This window comes from Trachurus trachurus (assembly GCF_905171665.1).
Source record: "Trachurus trachurus genome assembly, chromosome: 7".
Classification (NCBI taxonomy): Eukaryota; Metazoa; Chordata; class Actinopteri; order Carangiformes; family Carangidae; genus Trachurus; species Trachurus trachurus.
In genome coordinates this window covers 17,384,458-17,411,086 of record NC_139901.1, presented here as the reverse complement: position 1 = coordinate 17,411,086, position 26,629 = coordinate 17,384,458, and the positions used below count along the sequence as shown (strand labels likewise).

The following is a 26,629-nucleotide window of genomic DNA, read 5'->3' as shown; positions in this document are numbered from 1 at the left end:
CCGTGTGCAGAGTGAGGAGGATAGTGGTTGCATATGATCAATATGATGTTCTTTTTAAATGAAAGTTGCACAATGCTCATTCACTGCCAGAGTCGCTCTGTGGAAAACTTGGGGCCAAATTAAAGCATGGGATGTAGGCCTACTTCAGATTTACAATTCCCACCTCGGCTCTCTGTGCTATACAGGATTAAACAACTTTTTGGCTTCGGAGCCATATAAGCAGTTTCACACATTTCAGTTTGTCACATTCGGGTTGAGTCATGTTTCTGAAATATCCTTTTTTTTTTTTTTTTTACCATGCCTGGATTATGTAACCGTAACCACAGCCTCCGGTCAGCATGCTCTATGGGTCCCCTATGCCAGCAACACTGTACAGACCTCTGAAATAACTGAGGGGGACTTAAACCTAAAACATCTCCTCTCTAGCCTTCAAACTATTGATGGCAGCCTGCAGGGGTAAAACAAAATTACATTACATTTATTTAAATTGAACACACCAAAATACTGAAGGGTCCTTATAAGCCCCTGAACTCTGGTGTTGTGTTTAGTTGCACTTCAAATTCTGATGATCACTAACATCATCACAAACCCACTCACATCACCCAGAAGGCGTTTGGCCCCCGCCCTCAGTCTTAGTTTTAGCCCTCGGTGCTAAACTAGCTGCACGCTCCCACAATAACAGTACTGACGTCACTAGCCATCATTGGATACACGATGCCTTCAGGTTCTCCTCTCAAAATCCGATTTCTGAGTACTTTACGTTGTGCCCAGCTTCAACTGCATAGGACTGGAGAGAAACAGGCCAATCTGAGTAGATTTTATTGTCTTAGAGTTTAAAAATCAAGAGAGATAGAATGAATAAGGATAAATCAGAGTTTAAATGACCTAGCCTATATTCTTGATAAATTCATTTTTTTGGTTTGGATTTGGGTTTGCTTTAATGACAGTAGCCTATCCCATCAGTCTTTGTCAGAGATTTGTAAAAGTGATGTCCTCGCTTTATTTACTTTTCATCTTCACAACACGCTGATCAGTCAATTACAAATGATATATTTTGCAAATATGAATGCTTTTGTATACAGCAGCCCTTGTTGTGTAATGTGTGTCAGAGTTCCTAAAACAAACCAGGAACACTATGATTAGGCTACTTGCCTCGTGTCAGTTAAACACAGATGTTAATTTCCAGGCTATTCAACAGACTCATGCAGAAAGAACATGTCAAACTTGCTGTGTAACCTGGATTCATTCCCTCAAAAGAAGTGGAACTTACGGCTCATAAGCACCACATTTAATTTTATAGGGCTAATTGATAACACTATTCTTTTTGTTTTCTAACTTATTAGTGTTGCAACAGTATTATTTTGTGCACCCAGCCCAGTGATGTTCATTTAAAATCATACTGGGTACAAAAAAATTGGGAAAATGCACAAATTAACCTCCCGTTTACAGTCTGATTGGGGAACTCCAGACAAAATGAGCTTCTAGCCAAATATGTAGTAGGCTACACTTTTTCTTTGCTGTAATACAGGCCTACCACCAAGCATGGATTTACGGTGTGTTATAGGCCCAATTAGACTGAAAATAATCAAGGTCTTTGAACCTACATTTTGATATAGAACACTTTAAGACTGGTCTTTATGGTTAGGTGGCAAAGCAGCTTTTATTAGTAGCCTATCCTGTGTTACTATGAACATCTCCCTCAAAATTAAACTTAATGACTGGGAGCAGACAGTTGATCTTAAGTGGTAGCTTCCCATATTCCCAGTTTTTCCAGTTTTGCTTATGGGAAGATTTACTTAAAATGTAAATATGTCCATATGCCTTTGTAAGTTTAAAATAACAACAACACCTTGAGTTACACTAGGTCTTTGTAGGTAGGATTTCCATTTGATAGCTACAGTCTAGTTGGAAAGGTTAAATAAACTCTTGTGTTAATATTGTGAATTGATGGTTAGCTATTACATAAACACCTGTCATGATGCGACGCAGGCTTGCATGACAAGGAAAAAAAAAATCCCTATGTTTTGGTGCGTTGGGAAGGTGTCCTGGAACATTCCGACGGCGCTTGAACGCACCAAGCTGCAAAACTGCGAGAGGAGCGGCGGCTGAAGGGGAGAGGAGCAGAGCAGAGCGGCGGCGGCGGCGACGACGGCCATCTTAGAGCTACCGTGGTAACCGACACTCATCTTCTGGATTTTATATTTCTTGTTAAAGCAACGCAGCACCTGACTGACGGGGGGAGAAGAAGGTCGTCTTTTTTTTTTAAATACCTCGTCGCGGTTGTGAACTCGAAGTCGGGATGCGTTTCCGAGGGAATACACGATTTGCATCCGCTGTCGGACTGGTCCTCGGACTATTATGTGCGGTGGAGGCAGCAAAAGGTAACTAAGCTGGGGATTTATATATCCCGTTGTGTTCAGTCTTGTCTGTCTGCTCGTGTGTCGCACGGGTTTCTTTCTGTGTGCTTTGGAAAGTTCACGGCTCTCCGTGCAGCTCTGAGGTTGTTGAAGGTGAAAACACAGTGAGGTTGAGCAGGGCTGGTGCAGAGGGGACCAGAGGGATGCGTGCTGCTCAGGAACCTGTTCAGGGGATGGTCAGCTCCGGAGCCGCAGCACAGGGATGTAGCGAAGTAGTATCCCGCCGGTAGCAAGTGCATCCTGCGATTAGGCTGGCTATTTTAACCTATACTATACAAAACCATAAACACACATTATATTCTACCCACAGTTATCATCTGTGTGTAAGATTTTTATTCTAACACCTGCTATAAGAGGAGGCTACTTTGGAGATAATATCAAGGCCACAAAACGACCCCCTTCTGTCATCTGCATTCAGTCTATTTTTAGGTGCTGCTCTTTTTTTGTCGCTTCATAACAGTCCTTATTATAAGATGAAAAAATATTTCTCACCCTCTGCTGAGTTTGTAAGATGTTTTCCTTTTTTAAACTTGTCTATGTTTGGTAGGCTACTCATTTTGTATGTTAATGATAATTGCGTATATTTCAAATTCAGGCCACTGCTGTTAGCCATAGCCTACATTATTATTATCTTTTGTTAAGATGTAGTGTTATTAACCCTGGCAGGTTTAGTCCCACATTACCAGGCCTAATGCTTGGTTTGGCAACGTGTGGTCGCACCAGGATGGAGCCTGGTTGGCTACGCATTGCAGATCCTCTTCACATGCTACTGTTTTGTCGGTGGATTTAAAAATTCATGTGCTGTGATCACAGGCTTAAGTAAAAAAAAAAAAAAAAAAGAAGAAGAAAAAAACCCTAAAGTGGGATCTGGATCTACCTCAAACCACAGACTGATAATGTAAGAACTGAAAGTGCAACTGCGCTCTTGTTTTTAACAATGTCACCGATGGACACACCATCAGCCACTGAGGAGGGGAAACATGTCTTAATTTGCTGCAGGGCGGTCCATCCACTTCTCTCCCTCCAGCTCAGACACCACCGGCTTCCTTATTGCGTGAATCCACACACTTGTGTTTTAACATTAGCTTCCCATCTGCCCACTCCCCACAGTGAGCTTCGTGTTTCAGGGTGTGTAAGGGCAGGTGGATATTAGTCAATAGCCATGATATCAGCATGCCCAGGCAGAAGCTGGGGGAGACATGTGTGTTGTTTCCTCTCTTCATGTTACACCCATTTTATGCTCCCATGAACAAAACAAATGCTATTAAGAGGGACGTCGGCTCTCATAAAAGTCAGAACAGGAGCTTCTAATTCAGCCATATTTTTTCCTGTTGCTATGTCAGGCAGCAGAGAATGCACAGCACCGGGAGGCGAGGCATTTGTACAGCAGTAACTTAATTTCTTTTTTCATCAATCAAAAGGGGAAAGGGCTGGTATAGCAGATAGACCTCAGCGGTGTGCAAATGTGGCTTTTTTTTTTTTTTTAAAGTGTGTGTTTTAGAAAGTGCACCTGCTGACTTCCCTGCTCTTATCAGCAAAGGAGGTGCTGCGAAATCACCACGAGGGCTTATCTTTTATTAACCAAAGGTCACTCGCTTATTTCACAAGCCACTTCTTGTTGTCACCTGCTTTCCTTGTTGTTGATTCCTCCTTCGAGCCCGGCCACGTTGCACTGCACGGTGGCTCTCATCCCTGAATCTTTTCGTTTAGATGTCTGCAAATGATCAGACACACAAACATTACCATCGCAGATAACATGGCTACAACAAGCCTTGAACAATCTGTGGGTTAAATACAAGTTTTTTTGCATCAAAACAATACCTACGCTGTATGATTCACTGCACTGCCAGCAAGGAAATGTCAGTGCGTGTGAAAGTGGGGCAAACATGGACAGACTGTGGCAGGCCTGTGGAAGCTCCAACACGATTGTAGGCTTTTCAGTCGCTGGTGTTGCTTGCTGCCCACCGCTGTAAATTTTCTTTAAATGCATTATGTCTGCAGTTTTCTCATCACTTGTTTTCAAAGTCTCACCCCATGTGGTTGCCTTCCCATTCTGTGACCACGAGCAGCTGTCCCCATGCCCTCTAGACGCAAGCATTAGGTCTGCCGAGATGCATGAGCCTCCCCTGTGCACACACAGCCCAGACAAAGGAGAAGCTGGCTGATGGGAAGTTTCTTGGCTCATTCGTCATTGAATTAAGTAATTCTAGTTGAACAAATTGGATGCCCTGCTTTGTGTGCTGCTGAGCTAACATATGCGCTCTCCTCACATGGCTGGGAGAAAGAGCATGTTACAGGTTATGTACAAGTGTTTTCCTCCCAGGCCTTCTCTTCCTGCATTCATTGGAGAGGCTTGCCATTGATCACTGAAAATTACACGTCAGTAGATGTGCCAGGTCAATATTTTTATTTTCAAGACATAATTTATTGGCCTGTCATGAGGGTTTACCCCCGAGGTTCCTCCCACATCACATCTACATGAAAATATTATGTTTATTTGATAGTTTTGTAGTCTAATGAGTAAAGGGATGCAGGAAAATATTTCCACCTTTTCTTTATTTGATTTTCATGTCGACTCGAAGAGTTATGAAAAGTGATCATGAAGTTTCAAAATGGCATCATGATTTTTTTCTGTATCAACAAAATTATGAATTGAGTCATAATTTCATAGTCATCAGCAGCTTCACTGTATTGATATTAGCCTTCAAAAACCAATATTGGTTGCAACCTGACTCATGCAACTCACCCCAGATAGGTCTATTGATTCAAGAATCCAAGGGACCAAAATAAAGGACGACTGCCATCATTGCCCTGGTTTACTCTGGGGAAATAAACATGCTCACTGTTTATATTTTCTGTTGATTTAAGCCCATTTGAAGCCCTCGGGCAACCAACAATCTGCATGACATATGTCATCTTGCTATGTCATGGCAAACAGAAACTATGTGTATGAACACACAATGACCACATTGTTCGCCTCTCCCATGCAGCTCTAGTAACACTGTTGTATGCCATCATTCAGTCAGTTTACAGACTTGTTTTTACTCTGAAATTACACCATGAACTATCAACGGGGGGATGGCCACTGGCCAGCGCTGTGATGACACTGGGAAAGAACTAAATCAGTTCAGTTTCCTGTGTTTCACTTTGACCACGACTTTCTCTCTTTCTCTTTCCTCTTTCTCAGCTGGTAAAATACACCATAAAAGGTGTTGTTGGTGTGTCACTGCAGGTGGTTTTGGTTGATACAATCCATTTTTTTTAACGTTACAAATCCAACTCCATAAGCTATTGAACACAGACCCAACTACAAAGGACTACTTTGCTCAAACCAAATAATATGCAATTTCTGTTCTGACAAATACCTTTTCTGGAGAATAGCAAAATCCTGTATGAGAATACGGCTTTGTGTGAGGTTTTTATTATTATTATTATTTTTTTTACCACATTTGTTGTGACCCTTTTTGTTATTGTTTCAAAAAGTATTGGTGTGAAATTTTGCAATCGTTATCAGCAATTGTTAATCAGAGTTGTTCTGTCCACACATTAATTATCTGCCTGCAGTTTCAGAAAGCGTTCCAGAGTTATGGCAGTCGGTGTCAAATAGGCCATGGCAAAAGGCCAAATATGGGAGAACTGAATGAGATGACAAGAACAGATGAATACTTTATTGGGCTCTTCAGAATATGCATCATATTTGTAGATGACTGGGTAGAATTTATTGGTGGAATGGATGAAGGATTTTACAGAAAATGAGAAGGACTGGAGTATGTCAAGCACAAGGTAGAAAATGGGTGAGACCAATATTCGTAGATTTGTCTGAATGCAGCGAAAAAGGGAGATAAATATGTCGCCATACCTCAAGGTGCAGGGTTTATTATCTCTAAAGTGCCCTGCTTCTTGCTTCAATCCACTGTCAAACATAATTACTTGCTCTCTGTGTTGCGGCTGAAGTTTTCACCAAATTCCACTGAAATCAGTTGAATAGGGATCCTGCTAACAAACACCATCTGGATTGAGGTAATTTTTCATTGTTACTAAAGTGGGATTTAAAATGTATCACTTCTCATGTGGAGCATAACCATCATGAAACATTTTACCGTGTATTGCCCAGAGTAACAGTTTACTTGCCCCAGACAGAGGCCATGTTCCTGCAAGTTAACTCTTATGCTTTCTCAGTATTTATTCAGAGATTCTGCAGGGGAACAAAGGGCTTTTAGACCCAGACTTTCAGGGTCGGGATCTTGACTGGGCACGTCACAATGTGGTCACTGTTGAAGGATCGCGTCTCGGGCCCCTCAAGAATGTGTGTATGAGATAATCCTCCCAAAGTGCGAAGTTGTTGAAGTATTTCAATTTGGTAATTTGCCACTTAGTGTTGGAAAGACAGGCCATGAGAATCCTGGGCTTAATTTGGTTCAGTGGTGACTTTCCTCTCATTGGTGACTTCACTGACTGAATGGACTCAGTGAACTGTCAAGAATGGGTCATTCAGTTGTGAATATTAAATTGTGCCAGATGACTGGGAAGTTGTGTTGGGCACCAAGAAGAGAGTTTACATTCAAACAAGCCCCTGGTCTTGGATGTTTTACATTAGTGCTGCCAGTACAGAGCAAAAAGTCAGACATGAACATGTGACCTCACACATGTGAGACGGTGAATATACACATTTTTGATGAGGGTCTATTATAATGTAGAATTAGATGAATTGTTAAAAATCTTAAGGATTTTACAAATGCAGCATCTTATGCAGAAAACATTGCAATAAACCTTCCAAAGGTAATTAAAAAAAGAACTTTTCTCTTTACTATAATGTCAGTACTAAAATTGAATGCTTCCACTTTCACAGTAAGTGGTGCAGTAATTCATTGTGTTATTAGAGAATAAGGTAATAAAACAGAGCATGCAGGTTTTCATTCAGCTTATATCTGCAGCTTATCAGGCTGCGCTAACTCCTCCCTCGAGTCCCATCGCCTCAAGGAGATAAATTGGCACTGCAGAGCTATTCACATTTGGGTGTGTTCACATTAAGATTCAGGCTCCATGGGAAACAGGTAACCAGAGAGCACGTTACCTGCTGCAGGTCAGCTACACCCGGCCCGCGTTCCAGCTGTTTTCACTCTCACCTCTTCCCTCACTGGCCCTTTTGTGTCGCTCGCACAGAGGGGTGATTGAGTTGCATTCAAGACTCTGCAACTCCAACCTCCTCTTCGGGGCAGCGCTAACCGTACACAGGGTGTGTTCGTTCTGTCGGGCCGGCGGTTGTGATTGCATAAAAGACAAACAAATGTTGTTGCCTGGCACGGAAACTGAGAGGCTCTCCTGTGTGAGTGGGGTGTTTGGGGAGCTAGGGGCCCTTGAGGTCTGGGCTTCCTTTAAGCGTCTTCAAGGCCTCCCAGAACAGTCACCGGTCTGTGATGGGGGGTGGCTTGCGTCAACAAGTTCAGGAGCTTGTAAGGCAAGACAAACACAGAAGTGTGCCCACTGTTTCAGTCTACGAGCAGATTGTCCATTGATTATTCCAGGTCCATGAAATTAAGAGAGCATAACAAGCCACCAGCATAGTTTTAGGTCGGTGCTTAACTCAGCCCTGCATGCAGTAAAAACCTTTGACTGTAGTTTCTGTTTGTCTTTGCTGAATATATTTGTCGAGCTTCACCCAGTCCTGAATCTGCCTTTTTAAACTGCCATGAACGCAGTACGCACCTTGCGGTTGTTGAATACACACCTGTCTGGATGGAAAACACTGTTTCTGCCAAGTTAATCGATCCATAGCTGGATTTACTTGCTGCTCACATACTCTGGGCCAGTTTGTGCAAATGGTGCATTTTTGCATATTCCTCTATGTTTTTGTTATCACATTTTTTTTAGGTGTTCCAGACTTCTTCTTCTTCTTTTTTTGCTGTCTCCCTGGAAACCTCAAGGTCTGACTATTGCTAGAGCACACTCCCTTTTCTTTCCTTCAGTACTGCTGCAGCTAATGGGACAAATGTGCATAATAACCATGCAACAGAGAGGCTTTATTTAGTCTGAAACTATAATAAGACACACTCTGCTTGTAGACTCAGATGCCTCTCATGTTGCCTGTCATTGGTAGAATTGGCTAGTAAATTGAATGTACTATTATTATTCATAATTCCTGGTAATGGTAAGCATGGCTAGAATAAAGTCTGATTATTTTGTTGTTGTTTTTTTTAATCAAAAATAAAACACAATGACTAACAGCTTAGTATATAAGGCAGAATATTAAAAGATGCTTATTATTTTATACTTGACATCTAGTTTACAGTTTGATCACAGTATGGTGATTTAGTAGATTTAGGGTGTTTTTGCTATATACTATGATATAATTTGAAATCTCCTAATAAATAAGGATTTCAGGTAATGGGTACAAAAGTATACTTAAATGATTATTGTGTAAAAGAGTTAGGTTCTGCGCTCGTGGTGAACCAGCATTACTATGGAGCGTAGTGGAGCTTCACATTTGCATATAATCAAAGAAGATTAAAGCTTGCAGGCCATCACGTGTAAAATATGAGCTAGATCGATGAAGCAGGGCTTCACAACGCATCACAGGCCTGACACTTGGCTGCAGCATCATCATTACACAACGAGTCCTCCGAGGTTCCCAGGCTTCATCCTATAATTACACACATATCATCTGCTGCAGCAGCGTTGATCTGGACAGCTGTGGTATATTGCTCCGCTTCTCCCAGTGAGACCAGCAGCCTGTGAACACATCGCACGGCGTCGTCATGTTTGGTTTGAGCAGTAGCAGCCGAATGGGTCGGCTGGACACGTTGAACTCTTCTGGCAACTGCTGAGGGAAGGGGAGAAAGACTTTATTCTGATGATCCTAAACAGGGAAACATCACAGCAGCTGTACAGGTGTTCTATTCAAACTAAAGATTACCACGGCCCATTGTTGTCCAACTTTCTCGCAGGAAGTATTTCATAGTAGGTCAAACTTTATAGGCTTCAGTAAAAGAGCTAGTCGACCATAAAGGGGCTTTCTCTTTGTGTCCATGTGAATGGTCAATAATACGTGACCCCCCCCTCATTGGGCGTCATGAAAGAAGCCGGTGATGACGTCACACTGTTTGAATAAGTGCCTCCACAGAAAATATAAAGGCAATGTTTACCTTGAAGTTTTATATTGCTCTTGTTTGGTGTTGTTGATGCTTTGTTGTTCCCAATTGACATAAATCCCAGAGAAAAACAGCGGTTATATGCAAAGAGTCTGAGCTTGTTAAGCCTCTACCCTACATTTATTGTCCTGTGGATTAATCATTCGCAAGGAAAGCACAAATGTTCCAGTGGTAAGGACAGCAAACAGCATGTTGCTTGACTTCACAGCAGACTCACCTTCTTGTTAAAAATGATTCATAGTCCTGCACACCTTAAAAATCAGGCACGTGTTTCTGATGAAGTCAGGTGGGACTAGCTGGCCATATTGACTCATCATTAATAATGCATCATTATCGATGCAATAATGACCTTGACTGTTGCATCGAACATCTAAATTGTAATTATTGACCGTGAGTGAAAGCAGGGCTGTAACTAACAGCCAGATTCAAATCAAAGTTTGTTTCTGTCAATCTGTGACATGAGTTTTTTGTACTTTATTCAACAGGCATCTTTTCTTTTTTTGAAACTCAGGAATATCAAAAAATTAATACACATACATACAATGCCTGTTTTAGTATAGGTACACCTAAATTGCATTGTATAGTCCAATAGCACAACAAACAAGTTCAATCAACTTAATTAACTGAATTTATAGCAGGTAGTATTAGATTGCATTAGTTTTAGCAAAAAACTAGCCACTTAGTGAATTTATATTCACCAACATATCAATGTAGGCTTCAAAGAGTGACGGTGCAGGTGGCAGGCAGAGGCACACAGCGGATCAGTGTATGGCTTGGCACAGCAAAGCTTTGCTCACATCGCCCTTGCCCACCTGTATCAGCAGTCGGCTGTATATTTACTGTTCAGCCACGGTCCAAAATCTTTCCGCTCCCCTCTGTGGATCATTTTTACATCGTAAAGAAGCGGATACTGGATGTTGCTTTAACATCAACACTCATGTCATTATAGTATCATGCTCATTGACAGATGTACACAACAAAAACTTGGCAGTGTTTTGTTTTTGGCAGTTTTCTTTGCTTTGCCTGATATCTTGCTCATCACCTGACCTTGTCAGTGAATGAAATGGACACATCCCATAATAGGATTAAATGTTATTGGCTTCATTTGCTGCAAGAGAACTGCATACCAGGCACTTTTGTTGCTTGGCTGTGTCCAGTAGTGTCTGCACTTGTAATAACAGCATGATGTGTGTCTGTTTGTCCCTAGTGTCTGACACATCATTCATTTCTCAAAGGCCTCTTAAGGGATTTTTAATTTGCCTGTGTCTGCCAGATTAGGCCTTAATTTGTTTGGCACCGGATACAGTGTATAGCTGGATGCATTTGCTGTTGCACTGCTATTTTTGTGTGTGTAGACGTGGTGAAAGGAAAATCTTTAATGTCGGTTGAGGATGACGCTGCATTATTTATCAAGAAGCCAATATCAGCCCAGTATACCTCTGTATTTATATCCTAACTCTATCTATTATTTATATTCAGGTCAGTGTTTTCTGTGGCCAGAAATACAATCAACGTAGCCAGACTTATATCCTCAACTTCAGCCCCACGTGTGTGCAGCGATCTAAACCTCCTCCAATCTGTCTGCAGCCAACCCCAAAAACACTCGTTAAATGAGAGCAACGATCCACCATCCTCTGTTTATACCTAAAGGCATCCAGTTAATGGCAGAGTGTCTCAGCTGGTTTCTCTTTTCAGCACTTACACTTGATATAGAGACATATTCAGTGGCAGTTATAATGGAGACAGATTCTTACATAATTATTTTCCTCTTCCTATCATTAACTTTAATTTACGCAGAGAACGTAGTATTTCCAGACAATTGAACTTGGCTTGTTGTGATCCCTTTAGCTTGAACATGTCAGGATTTTGGGCTATGATTGTTTTTCTGGGATTAAAGCAACAATGTGCCACATTGGAGGTTATGTCAATTTACAGTTCATAACCACACAGAAACACATGTCAGGGGTGTTCTGCTCACTATTCATTTGAAAGAGTCACAGCTTCGTCTGCTTTGAAGTGAGGAACTGAGGCTGCAGGTTATAATTGGGCCTGTAGCTGGGTATGCATTGCATTAGGTGAAATGGTTTTCTAATTTAGCTGAATCAAGAAAATGGCAGTCTGACTCTTGCACGCTAACCATCCTCAGTGCGGCATCAGCAGGCTCCTCTCAGACTGCATCATTTCAAAGCCCCTTTCTAATCTCATTCCATCCTAAATCCTAAAGCCGCCCCTCCTCAAAGAAACAAACCAGCCCCTCCCTTACAATACTAAACTCTTCCATTTTGTCGGTGTAGAAATCATCTTAAAGGTAGTACATAAAAGTATGAAATAAATGGAATAATGGTGTCTGATTTGCGCAAATCATGTTTTTGCTGCTCTGTGTCAAATTTTCTCTGCCAGACACGTCGCAGAACAACAAATGTTCTTCCCATTCACTGCAGGCTTGAAGGGGGGTGATGAAGCTATCTTGTCAAAAGGGCCTTGTTGGCAATTTCACACAATGTATGTGAGAATTTCACGCTTCCAATAAAGTCGTGCTTTTGAATTCTTTTCATGGGAGGTGTGTGTGTGAGTGAAAGGGGCTTTGATTTGAATGCTGATGCACAGCAGTGGTGCAGTTTGCCTTTTCAAATTGTCAAAGGCCTCCCACATCTCCATCTTAAGCCTTCGTACTAACACTTGACCTGCATCGCATTTTTCTGCGCCACAGTATACCATCTGGAATCATCATATCTGCGTTTCCTTTGGTTTCAGCTAACATGCTCTGTCAATCTCAGATAGTCTTGGAAATGAAAATTGGTTTCTTGTCTCAGTCTTTGCTTGACTTCACAGCACAGAGTTGAGAAGTTCATTGGAGGGGGCGAAGTTATCTGACTTGCAAAAAAAAAATAGTTGTATTGCGGTCAGCACTGCAGGCTTTTCAGCTTTTTTTACACAGTGGATGAAAAGCACTCTTTAAAGTGGACCCTTTTTTTTTTTTTGATTTATTTTTAATGGTGTTCTCATTGGTCAAAGTGGCCATGCTAGATTATGGGGAAAACATTAGACCAGCCAGAAAGGGCACAAGCAGACTGTCTTCTTTGTTAATTGATCTTTTTTTGCGTTAACTCTGAGGAGCTTTGAGAATGCTGCTTGGTGCATCATTCAGTGCTGATCCTGGTACAGTGCACCTTAGTGCTTAAGGCCTTAAAAGACTCATGTACAAATGTGAAGCCCGCATGTGACCTGGCTAACAATAACTGTGACTCTGTGGAAGCTAAAGCAGATTATTGTAGTAGTCGGGCCTGGCAATCTGTCTAAAGACATCCACCTCACTTCGGGTCACGAGAAGCTCAGCAAAGACGGTTTATTGGGCTTGATCAGTTCCAAATTCCCGGCAAACACAGCAAGGCAGTAAGCTCGCACTAAGCATAGCATGTGCAGAACAAGCTTTAACCAGGGATGTAAATTGATATGAAATCTATATTCAGGTTTATCTATCAGGCAAAGCCCCTTGACACTTAAAACAAAGTTTTCCAGTCATTATAATTTTGCCTTTTGTAGTTCTGAATATATGATGATTAGATAGTGAAGAATGATTTCTACATGAGCTAGTTTTGTACATATTGTACTCTATCCACGCACTATGTGTTAGTGTTCATTCCACCACCACAACAACACCTGTTCTGTAATTCAATGCAGTTCCCTGAGGCACAGTTTTCCTCTGTAGAGTCTCTGTGCTTTCAAATCTATAAGAAAGGCATGAAAATGCTCTAACTGCATTAACCAGAAGAACACATGGAGAATGAAAACCTCTATTTAGGCCAATGTTAAAAGAACAAACGACCAGAAAAAAATTCAAATTTGTAATAAATGGCCCTGGTCTGCACCCAGATTTACTGGCCCATCTCCCATCACTCTGCCAAATTTGGTACTAATTAGTCCAGCATGAAGGCATAATCCTAACAAATAAATATGGGTAAAAATATAGGTGACAATGTAATAGTGTATATTTCAGCCAGTTTTTTCCAGTCATATAACATAGGGGATGTGTTTTATTCAGTGCATTCAGAAATTGTCTACTTCTACATCACTCGAATACAGTATGTGTGAACAAACTCATATGTTATGTTGTGATGCCCCACATCAAGCCAATCCTGTGCAAGTAGCATTTAATTAATTGTCATTGATGGTGTAATCGCTGAGAATTACACTAAATTTACGTAATGACACTTAACGCAACTAATTTGCCACGCTGAAATTGGATTTAACAGATTGCTGTTTAATGCCGTCTGAAAACCTCGCCGTCATTGATTTACGCTTTTGTACATTTTCTTCATTTTATCTGTAGACTGTTTGAAGCTTGTGATATAACTGGAGAACAGATTGTATTACTAAACATCAGGAAGATCATGTTTGTGTGATGTTGAGGGTTTTTACAGCATTAAGATACATTTTTTTTACAGCATTAAAAACAGCATGGAATAGACTTGGATAAAAAACTTTCATGGTCAGAACATATTGATCACATTATGAAGAAAATGGGTACAGTGTTTCCGCTAGGATTTTTTGAAGTAGTGGCGGTAACCCCCCCCCCCCCCCCTTCCAACCCTCCCACCCCCCTTGACGGTGGCAATCCTCCCAGTTAATATGTTTTTTTGTAATCAACTTTTTCCAGTTAATATGTTTATTGATAAACAGAGCGGATTGAGACACTTTAGGGGGGATATTATTTATGGTCCTTTTCCACTAGTGCGACATGGCTCGACACAGTTCTACTCAGGGTTTTTTTTTTTTTTGCTTTTCCACGAGCACTCGAGCGTGAGTTAAGTTTAAAAAGACTGTACTGAGACTGTTGTTATTCTTTCACCTGAGTTAAAGCTTCCGTTGGTAACAATTATTCAGTCATATTTGCTGGAACTGTCACTATATTCTGATAGTCGGACATTAAATGGGTAATTTAATCCAACTTCTCTGGTTCCACCTAGCCTGTAATCGTATTTGCCGAAATCCACCGCGACTGAAGGATCTCCACCAGTCAGGTAGAGGGAGCAGGAGGAGCAGCCAATCGCAGCTCGTACACGTCGTAGTAAGCTGACGAAAGTGAAAGTAAAGTCTGCGTCTTGGTCGGAAATTTCAAGACGATACACTGTCAGGTCCCTCTATTAACCTCTGTCAACCCCCTCAACCCCTCCACACACACAGACACACACAAGAAGAGTGTGTTTCATGGTGAGAGAGACGTGAGATCGTTTTGGAGTCTCTGGTTGGATACGGTGCGTCTGTCGGTGCGTTTATGGTTACGTTGTGTCTGTGTGTGTGGGGGGCGCTTGGCAGAGGTTCATAAAGGGACGTGATTGTCTTGAAAGTTCCAACCAAGTCATGGACTTTACTCTCACTTTCGTCATCTTCCCAGCTGTAGATGAGTGAGTTTGGAGCTGACGAGAGGAGAGAAAAAAGAGAGCGAGATGACGCGGCCGTAGACGCTGTGATATGACGACCCCGCCCCCACTGAGGATGAACTGTGAAGGACTCGGCTGTGATGGAAAAGAACCTAAACCGAGTCGAGTAGAGCTGTAACTGTGTAGCGGGGAGGCCGCTTATTTCTACCGTGTGATATCAAGGAAATATGGCCATAATAACCGATAATAGAAAGCGATCTCTTTTTTTTTTCGCGATCTCTTTTTATCTCCCAGCCGTAGCTACAGCCCAGGGGAAGCTTAACTGGCAACCCGGAGACTGAAACGCCACTGACTCTGTAATTGGGAGAGAGCGCTGGGTGGCGCCACATGCCAACACGTAAATTCAAAACATAAACATGATTTGCGGTCTGCAAAAAAATGTTTTTAATGCAAATATTCTGGCTGTACTATTGTTGTCGGTGAGATCAGTATGTTATATCAACATTAGGGCTGTCAATCTTCCCCCCAAATCAGGTTCGAATTTCTAACCCATCTTATGTTAAATATTCGACTAACATTCGAATTTTTAATATGTTTTTTTTTTTTTTAACCTCATTATAGAGGGGGGGGGGCAGCGATGACGGTGGCGACAACGACACAGCAGAACGCAGAACAATCCTGCATAGGAGCTGTCCATGGTTACTTAACCAAAAGTCTCTTGAAGTGTTAAACAAAGAGAACTATGGACTGTGGAAGTTTGAATAGCAAAAATACAGAAGTTATCTTGACGTGAATCATATGTTGCGGTATATATTTAAAAAAAAAAAAAAAAAAAAAAAGGATAGTTGATTTGGTGGAAACCCGGCTTCACAGGTGGGGGCGGCGTCCCCCCACTCCCCCCTCCTCGCGGGGGCTGCGGGGTTAGGGCACAGAGTAGTGGTGCAACAGATCACAGCTGATCCGTGATCAGCACACAAGTGGTCCGCGGATCTATCGATTAAAAAAAAAAGAGGTGTGCGTGTAGTGTGGGGATACATACGCGCACCGTGGCGGCCGAATGAACGGGCAATTAAAAAAACACTGCTCGTAAATTTGAAGCTGCAGCTTTACCTTGTGCACAACAACAACTGCATTTTGTTTTATCAACATGTGTACTACTCTGAACGTCGCGACGCACTACGTTAATTTGCCTCGTTAACGTTCGAACGTCAGTTTCCACCTTCGAATGTTCTCATTTTGACTAACATTCGAATTGTATTCGAATAGCGAAGTTCGTTCTGACAGCCCTAATCAACATTATTCCTGAGTCTGTGACATATTAGGAGGATTTTATATTTGCTTTTGATTTCTTAGGGTGCTTTCACACCTGCAGTGTAAATTTAGATCGCACTAAATTTGGTCCCGTTTGGGTCAGTGTGAAAGCACATCGCACTCTAATGCACCAAAACTAGTGCGGCCTGAGGAGGTGGTCTCGGTTCCGCTCCAGCCGAACTCTGGTGCGCACTAGTTGATGTGTGAAAGCAACCGCACTCTGATGCGACCCAACTGCCAGGCGAACTCAACAAGTTTGAGCTAAAAGGGCTCCCGTAGCCGTTGACAACAGGTTAACGCAGCGGGGAGACCGCCCGGTGCTCCGGTCCTACGCAGCTCTGACCCACAAACGAAGCAGCAGCAGCGGGGCAGCTGGTCGGTGCGTGTCCGCTGAGTCCGCTCAGACACTGGACAGGTCGGCGGGTCCGTCCCTTGTGTCCGCGGAGCAGCTGGTTACCGAGCAGCGGAGGTCCGCCCGTGTTTAACTTTTAACCGGGAACCGAGCTGGGTGAACGCAACCGGAAGTTGGAAACCAGTCGGAAGTACCAAACTAGAAAAGTAGATCGGAACTATCATTTGCCAAGAGTTATACATACAAACAATATAGAAATAAATGACCAGAGCTACTAACAACCGGCCCTACTTGAATCTCCATCATGAAAGTTTTATCAATCAGCGCTTCCAGATTTCAACCGGTAGTCATGGAGACATGACGCTCTCCAAGTTTGGTCCCGAGTGACAAAAAGCAGGTGTGAAAGCAACCGCACTAACTGAAAAATGAAACAATGTATCATTTTAACATTTGGTGCGCACTAGGGTGCGCACTGAACATGTGTGAAAACACCCTTAAATGCTGTTCCTTTAAGCTAATAAGTCTACCTTTTCTCCGGTAGGCTAAGTCGTTGCCCTATTTTCCAAGACGACACGCCTCTGATTCTCTGACCTGGTGCCTGGGTGCTTGACGTGATGTCACTTTCAAGGCCACGCTCTCACGAGTAATTCATGTCGTATTACCCCATATTCATTTAGGAGTGGCAGCCCGCCTCTTTCATGAGAAATCAAATATAACAACAAATATGCAACCAGGCAATCAAGATGTGATAATTTACTTAGACCTAAACCAAGAACAAACTTTTAAAAACATATTGTAATATACAGAGCCATTATAGGATGGAACACATTACCTAATAACATCAAAAATATTAACCCAAAACAATAAAAAAAAAAAAAAACTGTAGTAATAGACTATTTAAATAAATTGTAAATTCAATGAATAAGAAATATATAATGCAGAATTATTTATTGTAGGAATTTGTTTTATTTGTTCAACTGTTTTGGTAATGTAATGTGGTGTCTGATGTATTCTTTGTACCTAATAATGTAGTTTAGACTTGACCATTGGCTGTTTGTGTATATGATGGGGTGTTACAGTGATCTGTAACAGTGATGAATGTGAGTATGTCCTATGTTTTTTAATTGCATCGTAGACCCCAGGAAGAATAGATAATGTCATGACATCAGCTAATGGGGATCGTAGAAATAAACAAATAAACAAAACGGCTGGGGATTTAATTCCACAGAACAAAATGTATCAGGATTTCATTGTAAAGACAGAAAATAAGTAGTTTAGCTTACATCAGTTCTGAATGTACTGTCTATCTTAAGGACCTTTTTTCTCGGACAGCTGATAAGAAATGACTAATTATAATTTTTCCAACTTGGCAAACCTGTTGCTTCCATTTCCAGACTCAATGATACGCAAAATTGCAGGTCACATATACACTGTTGATGGAAGTATAACGAGCCCATAGGTTCAAACAGTATTTCTGTTTGGCAGCCTCAGCAGATACTTGAATGGCACCGGCATTTTGCAGCAGAGATGCAGTAATTAGTCCACTGTTTATTGAAATAGTGCTGCCTGTTGAGATGAATTTGTGCTCAGAATATGTCATTGTGCACTGTTAATTGGATAAACAGGCTGGAGGATGTGCTTCAGTGTGTAATGAAATGAGTAATGAAAGAAATGCCCAAAAACACTGTCCTGATTAATTTTAACTGTAGTTTCAATGTCAGACAAATGGTTGAGAGTTCACCGCTTTAAATAATTATTACATAGTTGTGTGGCATGAATGATAAATTGAGTTTAAGTATGAATTTAAATACCTAGCTGCTGTCACTGATAGCTTAATTTAGTGGCTGAGCTTTTCTATCTTATTAACCACATCAGTATCTTTGTGTATTTAGAAGAAGGGGAAAATATAATAATATCTTGGAATGACAGCTACAGGTACAGGTGCCTTTCCCAAAGTTTAAGTGCTCTTTTCAAGCTGCACAAATAATAATTATAAATGCAGCATAAATAAGTTGATTATACCGTTGAGTGCGTTTGGTCTAATGATAAGCAAACCAACCTGTTTAAGGAGTGCTATAAAAAAGAGGAGGACATACTTATTAGGTATGTAATTGATTTTTGACTTATTAGCTAAAAGTTATTTTTGTTATCAAATTGATTCACACAAAATCCTAACCTTCATGAAGACTTGAGCCATCAGTTAGTGTTAACGGCTTTGTTTCCCCTGGAAACATCATCTCTCAGAACCATCATACAAGAAGTGCTCAATTGTCTTCGCTTCCTGCTGCCCGAGGTTGATTCATATGTGCTTTGATACGTCTCACTACTTCAAGACATCAAGAAATACTCAGCAAATCCAAAAGATAGCTTCCATATAACCTTTGGCGAAGCTTGAAGAGTTTATTGTTAACCCCAGACGGATTATTATATAACCAGAACCAGTTTCCTACATTGTATGTGGGCTACATGCTTATTGTGCTCTGCTGTGGTCGATGATTCCCTGCTGTTGATAGTTTAGGCTACTATTTTAGACTTAGCATGGACATAAGGCCTGGCTGCATTGTTTATAGTGATGCTGAACCCTTAAATAAGGACAGAGTGGTTACGATGAGGTAGTACGACTGAACTGAATACAAAATATTGTTTTGTCTCTCTTTAAAAGCAGCGATACAACCTTTCAAGAACTTGGCTCAGTCGGTGTCAGTGTAATCAAACAGTTAAGACAATACAAACAATGCTGCTTGTAATTAGGTCTGTAATTGTTGCATTCTGCAGTGCTGATTACCGTATTTCATTATGAAATTATCTTTCCAAAATATGGGCAAAGAAATATATAAAAGATTTGGACATAGTTGGTTTTTTGTGTTACTGTCTTATCCTCAGGAAATGTGCATTTGTGAGTGTCCGTCCCCTCCCGCTGTGCTGTCAGCCGGAGTTAGCATCACCTTTGCAGATCAGTAGCACAGGAATGCCATGCTCGGCTCTTGCTCTGGAGTGAGCACATATTGGCTGTAAGAGAGCTGCATCTCCCCTGCGTCAACGCTGTTTTCTAAGCCAGCCCAAATATGTCACTCACTGCAGCTCTTTCTGCCGCCGCCAGCTACAACCGAGTGCTGTCTGCAGCTGGGACGCTTCCCAGGCCGACTGAGCTGTAAACGGCCCAACTATTGCACCACAAAGTCATAGCCAAAGCCTTTATCATCCCTATGATGCCAGTGCCACAGCAAAGCCATTAACATATATGGATTGTGATTTGTGTTATAATAAGCAGCATTTTGAAGAATCATTCTGAGATAAATACTTTTGATGAAGTAAACAACATGAAGATGTGTAACAGTCTAACAGACTTTACATCTCACTACATCGGCTGATTTGCTCCCTTTTAACCCTGCACATCCCTGGTTATTGTGCCTCATAGATGCAATGATGCTTTTTACGCCATTTAGGGTCTCTTCATTAAGTGCTGCGTGCGCCTCTAGAAATGATAATAACACACCATGCAAATTCTCATTAAAAATTTACTAAAGCTGCATTGGGAGGAAAGATAAAAGCTGAACTAGCAATCTGAGAAAACACAGATGAAATCTGATTATTAAAAGCAACGGAGAAAAAAAAAAATCTAACTTGCTAATTAGTGCTGGTGAGAGGAAAACAAGACCTCTTGTGTCAGAATAGAAATTATTAGTAATGACTAATTTTATACTCATTTCTTCATATTAGACACTCACGTTTTCTCTCTCTATCCCTCACAGTCAATAAGCACAAACCATGGATTGAGACAACATACCATGGGATCGTAACGGAAAATGATGACAAAGTTCTCCTGGACCCTCCCCTAATTGCTCTGGACAAAGATGCACCTCTACGCTATGCAGGTAAGAGAGGGGGTTTAATGCTGCTGCTGCTGCAGCTGCTGCTGATGCTGTTGTTCCTTTACTACCTCAGCTTCACGTCACTTGGACTTACTCTCCTCTCGTTTCACACCAAATAAAATAGAAAAACACCCCAACTTCTCTGTGCTGATGAAGCGTTTTGATCATGTAACATGTGATGAAAGGAGAAAATCTGCCTACGCATGAATAACTTGGGTTTAATAGACATTTCAAGGTCATTAATGTGTGAAGACGTGCAAGCTTCTAGTGGATTATTCATAACCTGCATCAGTTATTCTATATTAAACCCAAAAGCTTCACTTTAACATGAAAGTACACCTTGAAAACATGAGCTGTCATGGTTAATATATGAAGGTGTGTCTTTGGGCTGTTTTGTTATCTGTATCTCTCATTACTTTGTGATGGAGGTTATATTTGACATGTGTGAGCTGAAATGATGACTGGCTCAGTAGTGCAGGAGGGAATAACTTTGCTCAGTAGTGAATAATTATTTCATGCACTCCTGGTGGCAGACACGTGTGTGACTCTGTGGCATTCGACACATTTCATTTTTATGACGGGCCTGTCACACTGACATACAGCTGGCTTCCATATTATCCACCAGACTGGCCCTTTTGATATTCAGATCAAACCTCTCTTTCATGTTTTTTCTTTTTCTTCTCAGTGGAGGGGCACAATTAGTGCGCTTATGTACCAAGGCAGTATCAGCTCTGGGGCTGTCTAATCACATCAGGATTGACTTTGGCCAAGATTCAAAGCACCACAGAATTGGAAATGATTTCCCCCCCATTTCATGTCACATGAGTGGTGTGATCTTTTTGTCTGCTACTCCCCCTCACACTCGGCGCTCTCAACCCACTTGATATGACCATTTTTTATCTGAGATTACGTCTCCTGATTTAGTAACTGAGGCTTTAACATCCACGTGCCTGTGAGGAGATGCCAAATGTTACACTCTACAGAGTTTTACAGTTTGTGGTAGTTTTTTATTCGGATCAGCGGGAGCAGCACACACAGTCTTCTAAATTGTACAGCTTCGGCAAGAGGCCCATCATTTCTGAAGGACAGGGAGGGACATCAATAATATTCCCATTCTCTGCACCATGTTTGTCTCCTTTCACAGTAAATTAGTGTTGAATGCAGAGCTCGGTTCTCCCCTCTCCTTTCAGTGGAGGCTCCCTTTTTTTTTTGATGAGCTGGGCTTTAGCGAATGGACTGTGTGTCCCTGTGAACTAGCTCTCGGGAGACAGAGGAAGCAATCTGGCCTCACGTGGCAGTGGGGGTGACCGGCCCTGTCATGCCAACCTTCCTTCCAGTCGCTCCATCTGTGCCAACAAGCAGGGTTCACTGTAAAGCTGACCCACAGGCCAGCCCAAAGCCCAATCACAAGCTCTTAAGTCAGATCAGTGTGAGTAGGTGAATGTACGCCGTGAACCGGGAGCCACTGTATTTGATCGTGTGCATGAGGGTTATATTAAAGACTGTGGGAGTGCCTTTTAAGTGTGTGTGTTTTGTCTGCGTGGTGAGTTCAGTCAGGGTAATTGGAGCCGAAATAGTTGAAACCCAAAGGCCTTACAAACTTGAAAATGAGCTCAGTGTTCATGGATGACTGTGCTTTAAACCAAGAGCGGCTCACAGAGCAGAAGGATTTACACAGAGCAGATCTGGGTTATTTGATTCATAGAGGAATAATAGCCCAGGTGAGAGGAGGAGATACTCCTGTTTCTGCACCACAGCTCCTGCAAATGGTTTCATAAAATGCAGCTGAACATGCAGCGTAGGGAGTATATGTTCTCACATTATCGTTTATATATAGTACCATCCACTGTAGGTAAAATCAATATGCAGCAGTTAGCTGAGAGGCCTGTGTGACCAGTGAAAAGCTGAGGAATTCCTAACGCCCTGGTGTGAGCAGGTCATTAGAGCTGGTCATGGTGAACACTGAGGCCCACAACTCCCCCGGTCCGACTGGCCCCGGGCAGCAGCCCCTAATGTGAAATCCATTTCTAATTGTTTACTAGGTGAAAACAAAATGAGCAGTTCTATCCCACTGGAGGCCCTGACGGGGCTTTAAAGCAAACAGCCAGAAACTCAATTTACTATTTTATTCATGCGTGCTACCCAGATGTCTCTCATCTTTAAGTATGTGTTTTAAAGTATTATCAAACAAAGTTAATAAATCAACACAGTTAACAGAAAACCTGAGTGTGATATTTCTGGGTGTAAGATGAACTTGTTAAAGAAACAAAACTCTCCAGAATCTGATCATCAAAGCATCAAAAGGTCACGTTTCTGTTTGTTGTAATTGGATGTTCTGTGACCTTTTCAATAGTTTCTTCTCTAAAAGAATGCAGCCATCTTTCCATACATGTTTTAATCCTTACTCTCTTTCAACTGGCAGAAGGTGAATGGTTCTTTAAGCTTATAGCAAGAGTGTATTTCCTTCCTGTCCTTCCTGTGTTTTCTCTGAGCTTCTAACTCTTCTTTTAACTGATCTGGATTTATCTTCTCTCCCTTCCCTGTAGAGAGTTTTGAGGTGACCCTCACTGAAGAAGGTGATCTTGGGCTCTTTCTTCTGCCTTGTGCTTTAGTTGTTACTATTAACCCACTAACGCAAAAAACAGCATCCACACGTTTACACAGAAACTCCCGCCATGCTCTGTAATCTCCCCATTTGGTTTTCTCGACTTTACGTTTTTCTCACCCTGAGTACTTTGGAGTTCCAACAGCTGGATGAAAAGTGTGATGTGGGGCTGACTGTACTTAGAAATATCTGTGCATGAGACATCCATTGCAGTTTGCAGACCCTAACAGTTTTTCAGCTGTCACCAGGAATCAGAAAGCTGCTTAAAGCAGGAGTTCTCATTCGTCCAATCCAGTCCTTTCAGTTAAAGGCGATGGAAGAAAACACCAAATTAAGAAAAAAATTGATAAAAATGTAAAATATAAAAGGACACATACGATAATTCTTTAAACTGTAAACTTTTTTTTTTTTTGCAATCGGAGCTGAAATTGACGATGAAATTGGTTTTAATGAGGATGAAAGTTGAGAAAAGCACCAACCATGTTGGTTGTCTCATCAGACCAGTGCAGGTAGACCGACTCCTGTGGATTTTTTCTGACATTTCAATCTTTGAATGAAAGCTGCTGAGATTGTTAACTAATGCAAACTCTCTCTGCTGCAAAGTTTCTGTTGTTGCATCTTTGCCTCAGTGGATCTCTTGAGTTAATTCTCCACCACTAATCTCTACCATTAGCATGGCTGCAGTTGTCATTTGATGTGGATGTCAAGCAAGTTGATATTTCTAACCCCAGTTCTCATCCAGTACTTTTTGTTTGAATACTGTTATTGTACCAGTTTAGTTCTATGATTTTATGATTTTATTTGGATTCATTTTGCAGTAGCTTTGGGTGAGAGGCAAAATTACACAGGAAGACTTCCTTTTCATTATGAAAAAATATACATATATATTATATTGGAGGTGTTGTTTGAGATTTTCTTTTTCTTTCACAGACTTTTTGGGGTTTTGATGGCTGAATTGGTGCTGGATCTCGTTATCACAATGCTCTCTATTGTTAAGAATTCAAAATTTGCTTTTGATTTATTATTTATGTTTTTTTTCTCTCTCATAAGATAAATTATTATTTTTATTTATTACAGAGATAAATGACCTTCACTTCAAATACTGTCCTCTATGTACTCACGTTTTGGTTTCATGACTTTGAGTTATAATAACTTAAGTACTCCTGTGAAATGCCTGTCCACATCTTTTCAGTTTCTGCCTGCATGACTGGATGCAATGTTTTCAAGTGGCTTGGAAAAGACACTCGTCAACTGATATTAAATGTCCCACACCCCTCCCCAACCCCTCTGCCCCCTCCCCTTTACTACTCACCCATATGACAGTGCTTTTGGGCTTCCTCCACAGACACCACCCACCCCAATCTACAATTCCCCGGCTCCCAAAAACTGTGGCTGATCTTTTTGTTTTTCTTTTTTTTTTGCGTGATTTCATGGTTTCTTTGCTTGTACATAATTGTTCCGTTTGAACAACAACAACAACAACTAAAATCTCACACCGGCCCTCAGTTATTCTGAGCAAACTCTCTATTGACTCTTGACATGTTCAGGTGAGATTTGCGGCTTCAGGATCCATGGGCAGAATGTCCCCTTCGAAGCAGTGGTCCTGGACAAGTCCACTGGCGAGGGGGTCATCCGGGCCAAGGACAAGCTTGACTGCGAGCTGCAGAAAGAGCACACCTTCACCATCCAAGCCTACGACTGTGGAGAGGGTCCCGACGGTGCCAACATGAAGAAATCCCACAAGTGAGTCGACTTCCGTTCATACAGTGGATTCAGAAAGGTTATGTCTCTTTGATGTTTTCACGCAGCCTTATGCTAATTCATTCAAATGTTAAAATGTAAATGTTTGATCATTTAGTAAATAATGACCTCTTGTTAACGGGAGTTGGCCATTCTTTATCATGCCCAATCAAACACCTGAGGAAGTCACAACAGTAGAAACATCTCAGAGGTGATCAAGAGAAATGGGCTAAAAATTTCAAGTGTCATAGCAAATGGTCTGAATACTGATGTAATATACGCAATTCTTTTCACAATAGGTTTTCTGGGATTAAAGCAGTTAGTTGAGTTGGTCCTGTTCAAAAAGATCTTGCTCCAGCAAATGACAGTGGAATAAATCTTGACTGTAAACATTAACTAAAACCCGCCATCTCATATCTGTGTAGGATAATTCAAGGACACTTACTTTGTTTGGTGCAGTTCATATGAGATCTGGTGTATTTGCCTGTTTTTGTGATGTGAAACCAAAGATCAACCACACAACACTGTGACTACAGACACATGCTGTGATTTTTACTGTAAATTTTAAAGCTTGATTACTGTCAAATTGGTGAGTTGATTATGGGACCTGTTTAGGGAGTGATGTTCAGAGCGAACCATATAATTATCCAAATTCAGTTGGTAGCTATGGCAACATGAATGAAAGGAGCTAGTTTTGTTTAATTTCTCTTTGTTAATTCCCTTTGTGCGTGTTACAGTTGTCAGAAATTCACAATAGCAGCAAAAAGACGTTGCAATTAAAGAAAGGCATCAAACAGCAAAGTGCTTCATATTAGAGATTTCTAAATAGATCAGACGCTGATCATTATTGGCCAGTTTGCTGTTGAGTGTAGAAACTAATATATTATTATATTAACACATGGCAAAATTGATGATGATCTCACTTATAGATTGGTATCTATGCAGCTAACAAATATGATTTGGGTATCCATACTCCATATGCATACATCTCTAGTGACCACAAAGTAGCTATTCAACATACTGTATGAGATGCTTCCTTTTCATCCTGATCATTCCTGTCTGTGATTATTCTCATCAGTATAGGATTGTTTGCCAAATCAATAAGTCTCTTCTGTTGCTACAGTTTAAAGAGTCAGTGTGAACATGTCGGCATCTACTGTGATCATCACCCTAACCCCTAGCCCTATTAAAACAATCCTGCTTCTGTATTTTTTTCACCATTTCATTTCAAAATCAGCATAAGGTGTGACAGTAGAATCTTTTTCTGTGGTTAAAAAATGTCTTTGAACACTGGCAGCTAACGGCGGCCTAACTTGTACGTGTTCCCATCAGGGCCACTGTCCACATCCAGGTGAACGATATCAACGAGTATTCACCGGTGTTCAAGGAGAAATCCTACAAAGCCACCGTCATTGAGGGAAAGAAATACGACAGCATCCTGAAGGTGGAGGCAGTGGATGCCGACTGCTCGTTCCAGTTCAGCCAGATCTGCAACTACGAGATCGTCACCCCCGATGTGCCCTTCACCATCGACAAAGACGGTAAGGACGTCCACGTAGCAGCCTTGTCGGAGGGGGGAAAAAGCTACAGGGTGCCCCCTGAGAGCCACGATTTCATCGACACACATCAAATTGTCTATTGATCCGGGTAAACAATGGTGACACAAGACTGTCATTTAAAATTCTCCGCAGCTTGTTGAGACAGCGACAGTCTCCTTCAAATGTCACCCAGGTTTGTAAGTCAATCCTGTGCGGCCGGAGGATTATTTATTTGTGTCTGGTAAAACAAAATTAAATATCCAGA

The 26,629-nt window shown here is 41.5% G+C and overlaps 1 protein-coding gene across 2 annotated transcripts in view; it reads left to right on the top strand.

Moving 5' to 3' along the window:
• The first annotated feature begins 2,134 nt into the window (after positions 1-2,134).
• Positions 2,135-26,629, top strand: part of clstn1 (calsyntenin 1) — a 40,354-nt gene continuing 15,859 nt past the window's right edge. Inside the window, exons 1-5 of one of the 2 annotated variants that reach the window (XM_083975121.1) lie at positions 2,135-2,381; positions 20,362-20,484; positions 23,028-23,057; positions 24,634-24,829; positions 26,159-26,367. In XM_083975121.1, coding sequence (XP_083831247.1) covers positions 2,300-2,381; positions 20,362-20,484; positions 23,028-23,057; positions 24,634-24,829; positions 26,159-26,367 — 640 coding nt within the window. In that variant the 5' untranslated portion in view covers positions 2,135-2,299. The remainder of the gene's footprint in view (positions 2,382-20,361; positions 20,485-23,027; positions 23,058-24,633; positions 24,830-26,158; positions 26,368-26,629) is intronic. The other variant, XM_083975122.1, reaches the window with a different exon arrangement.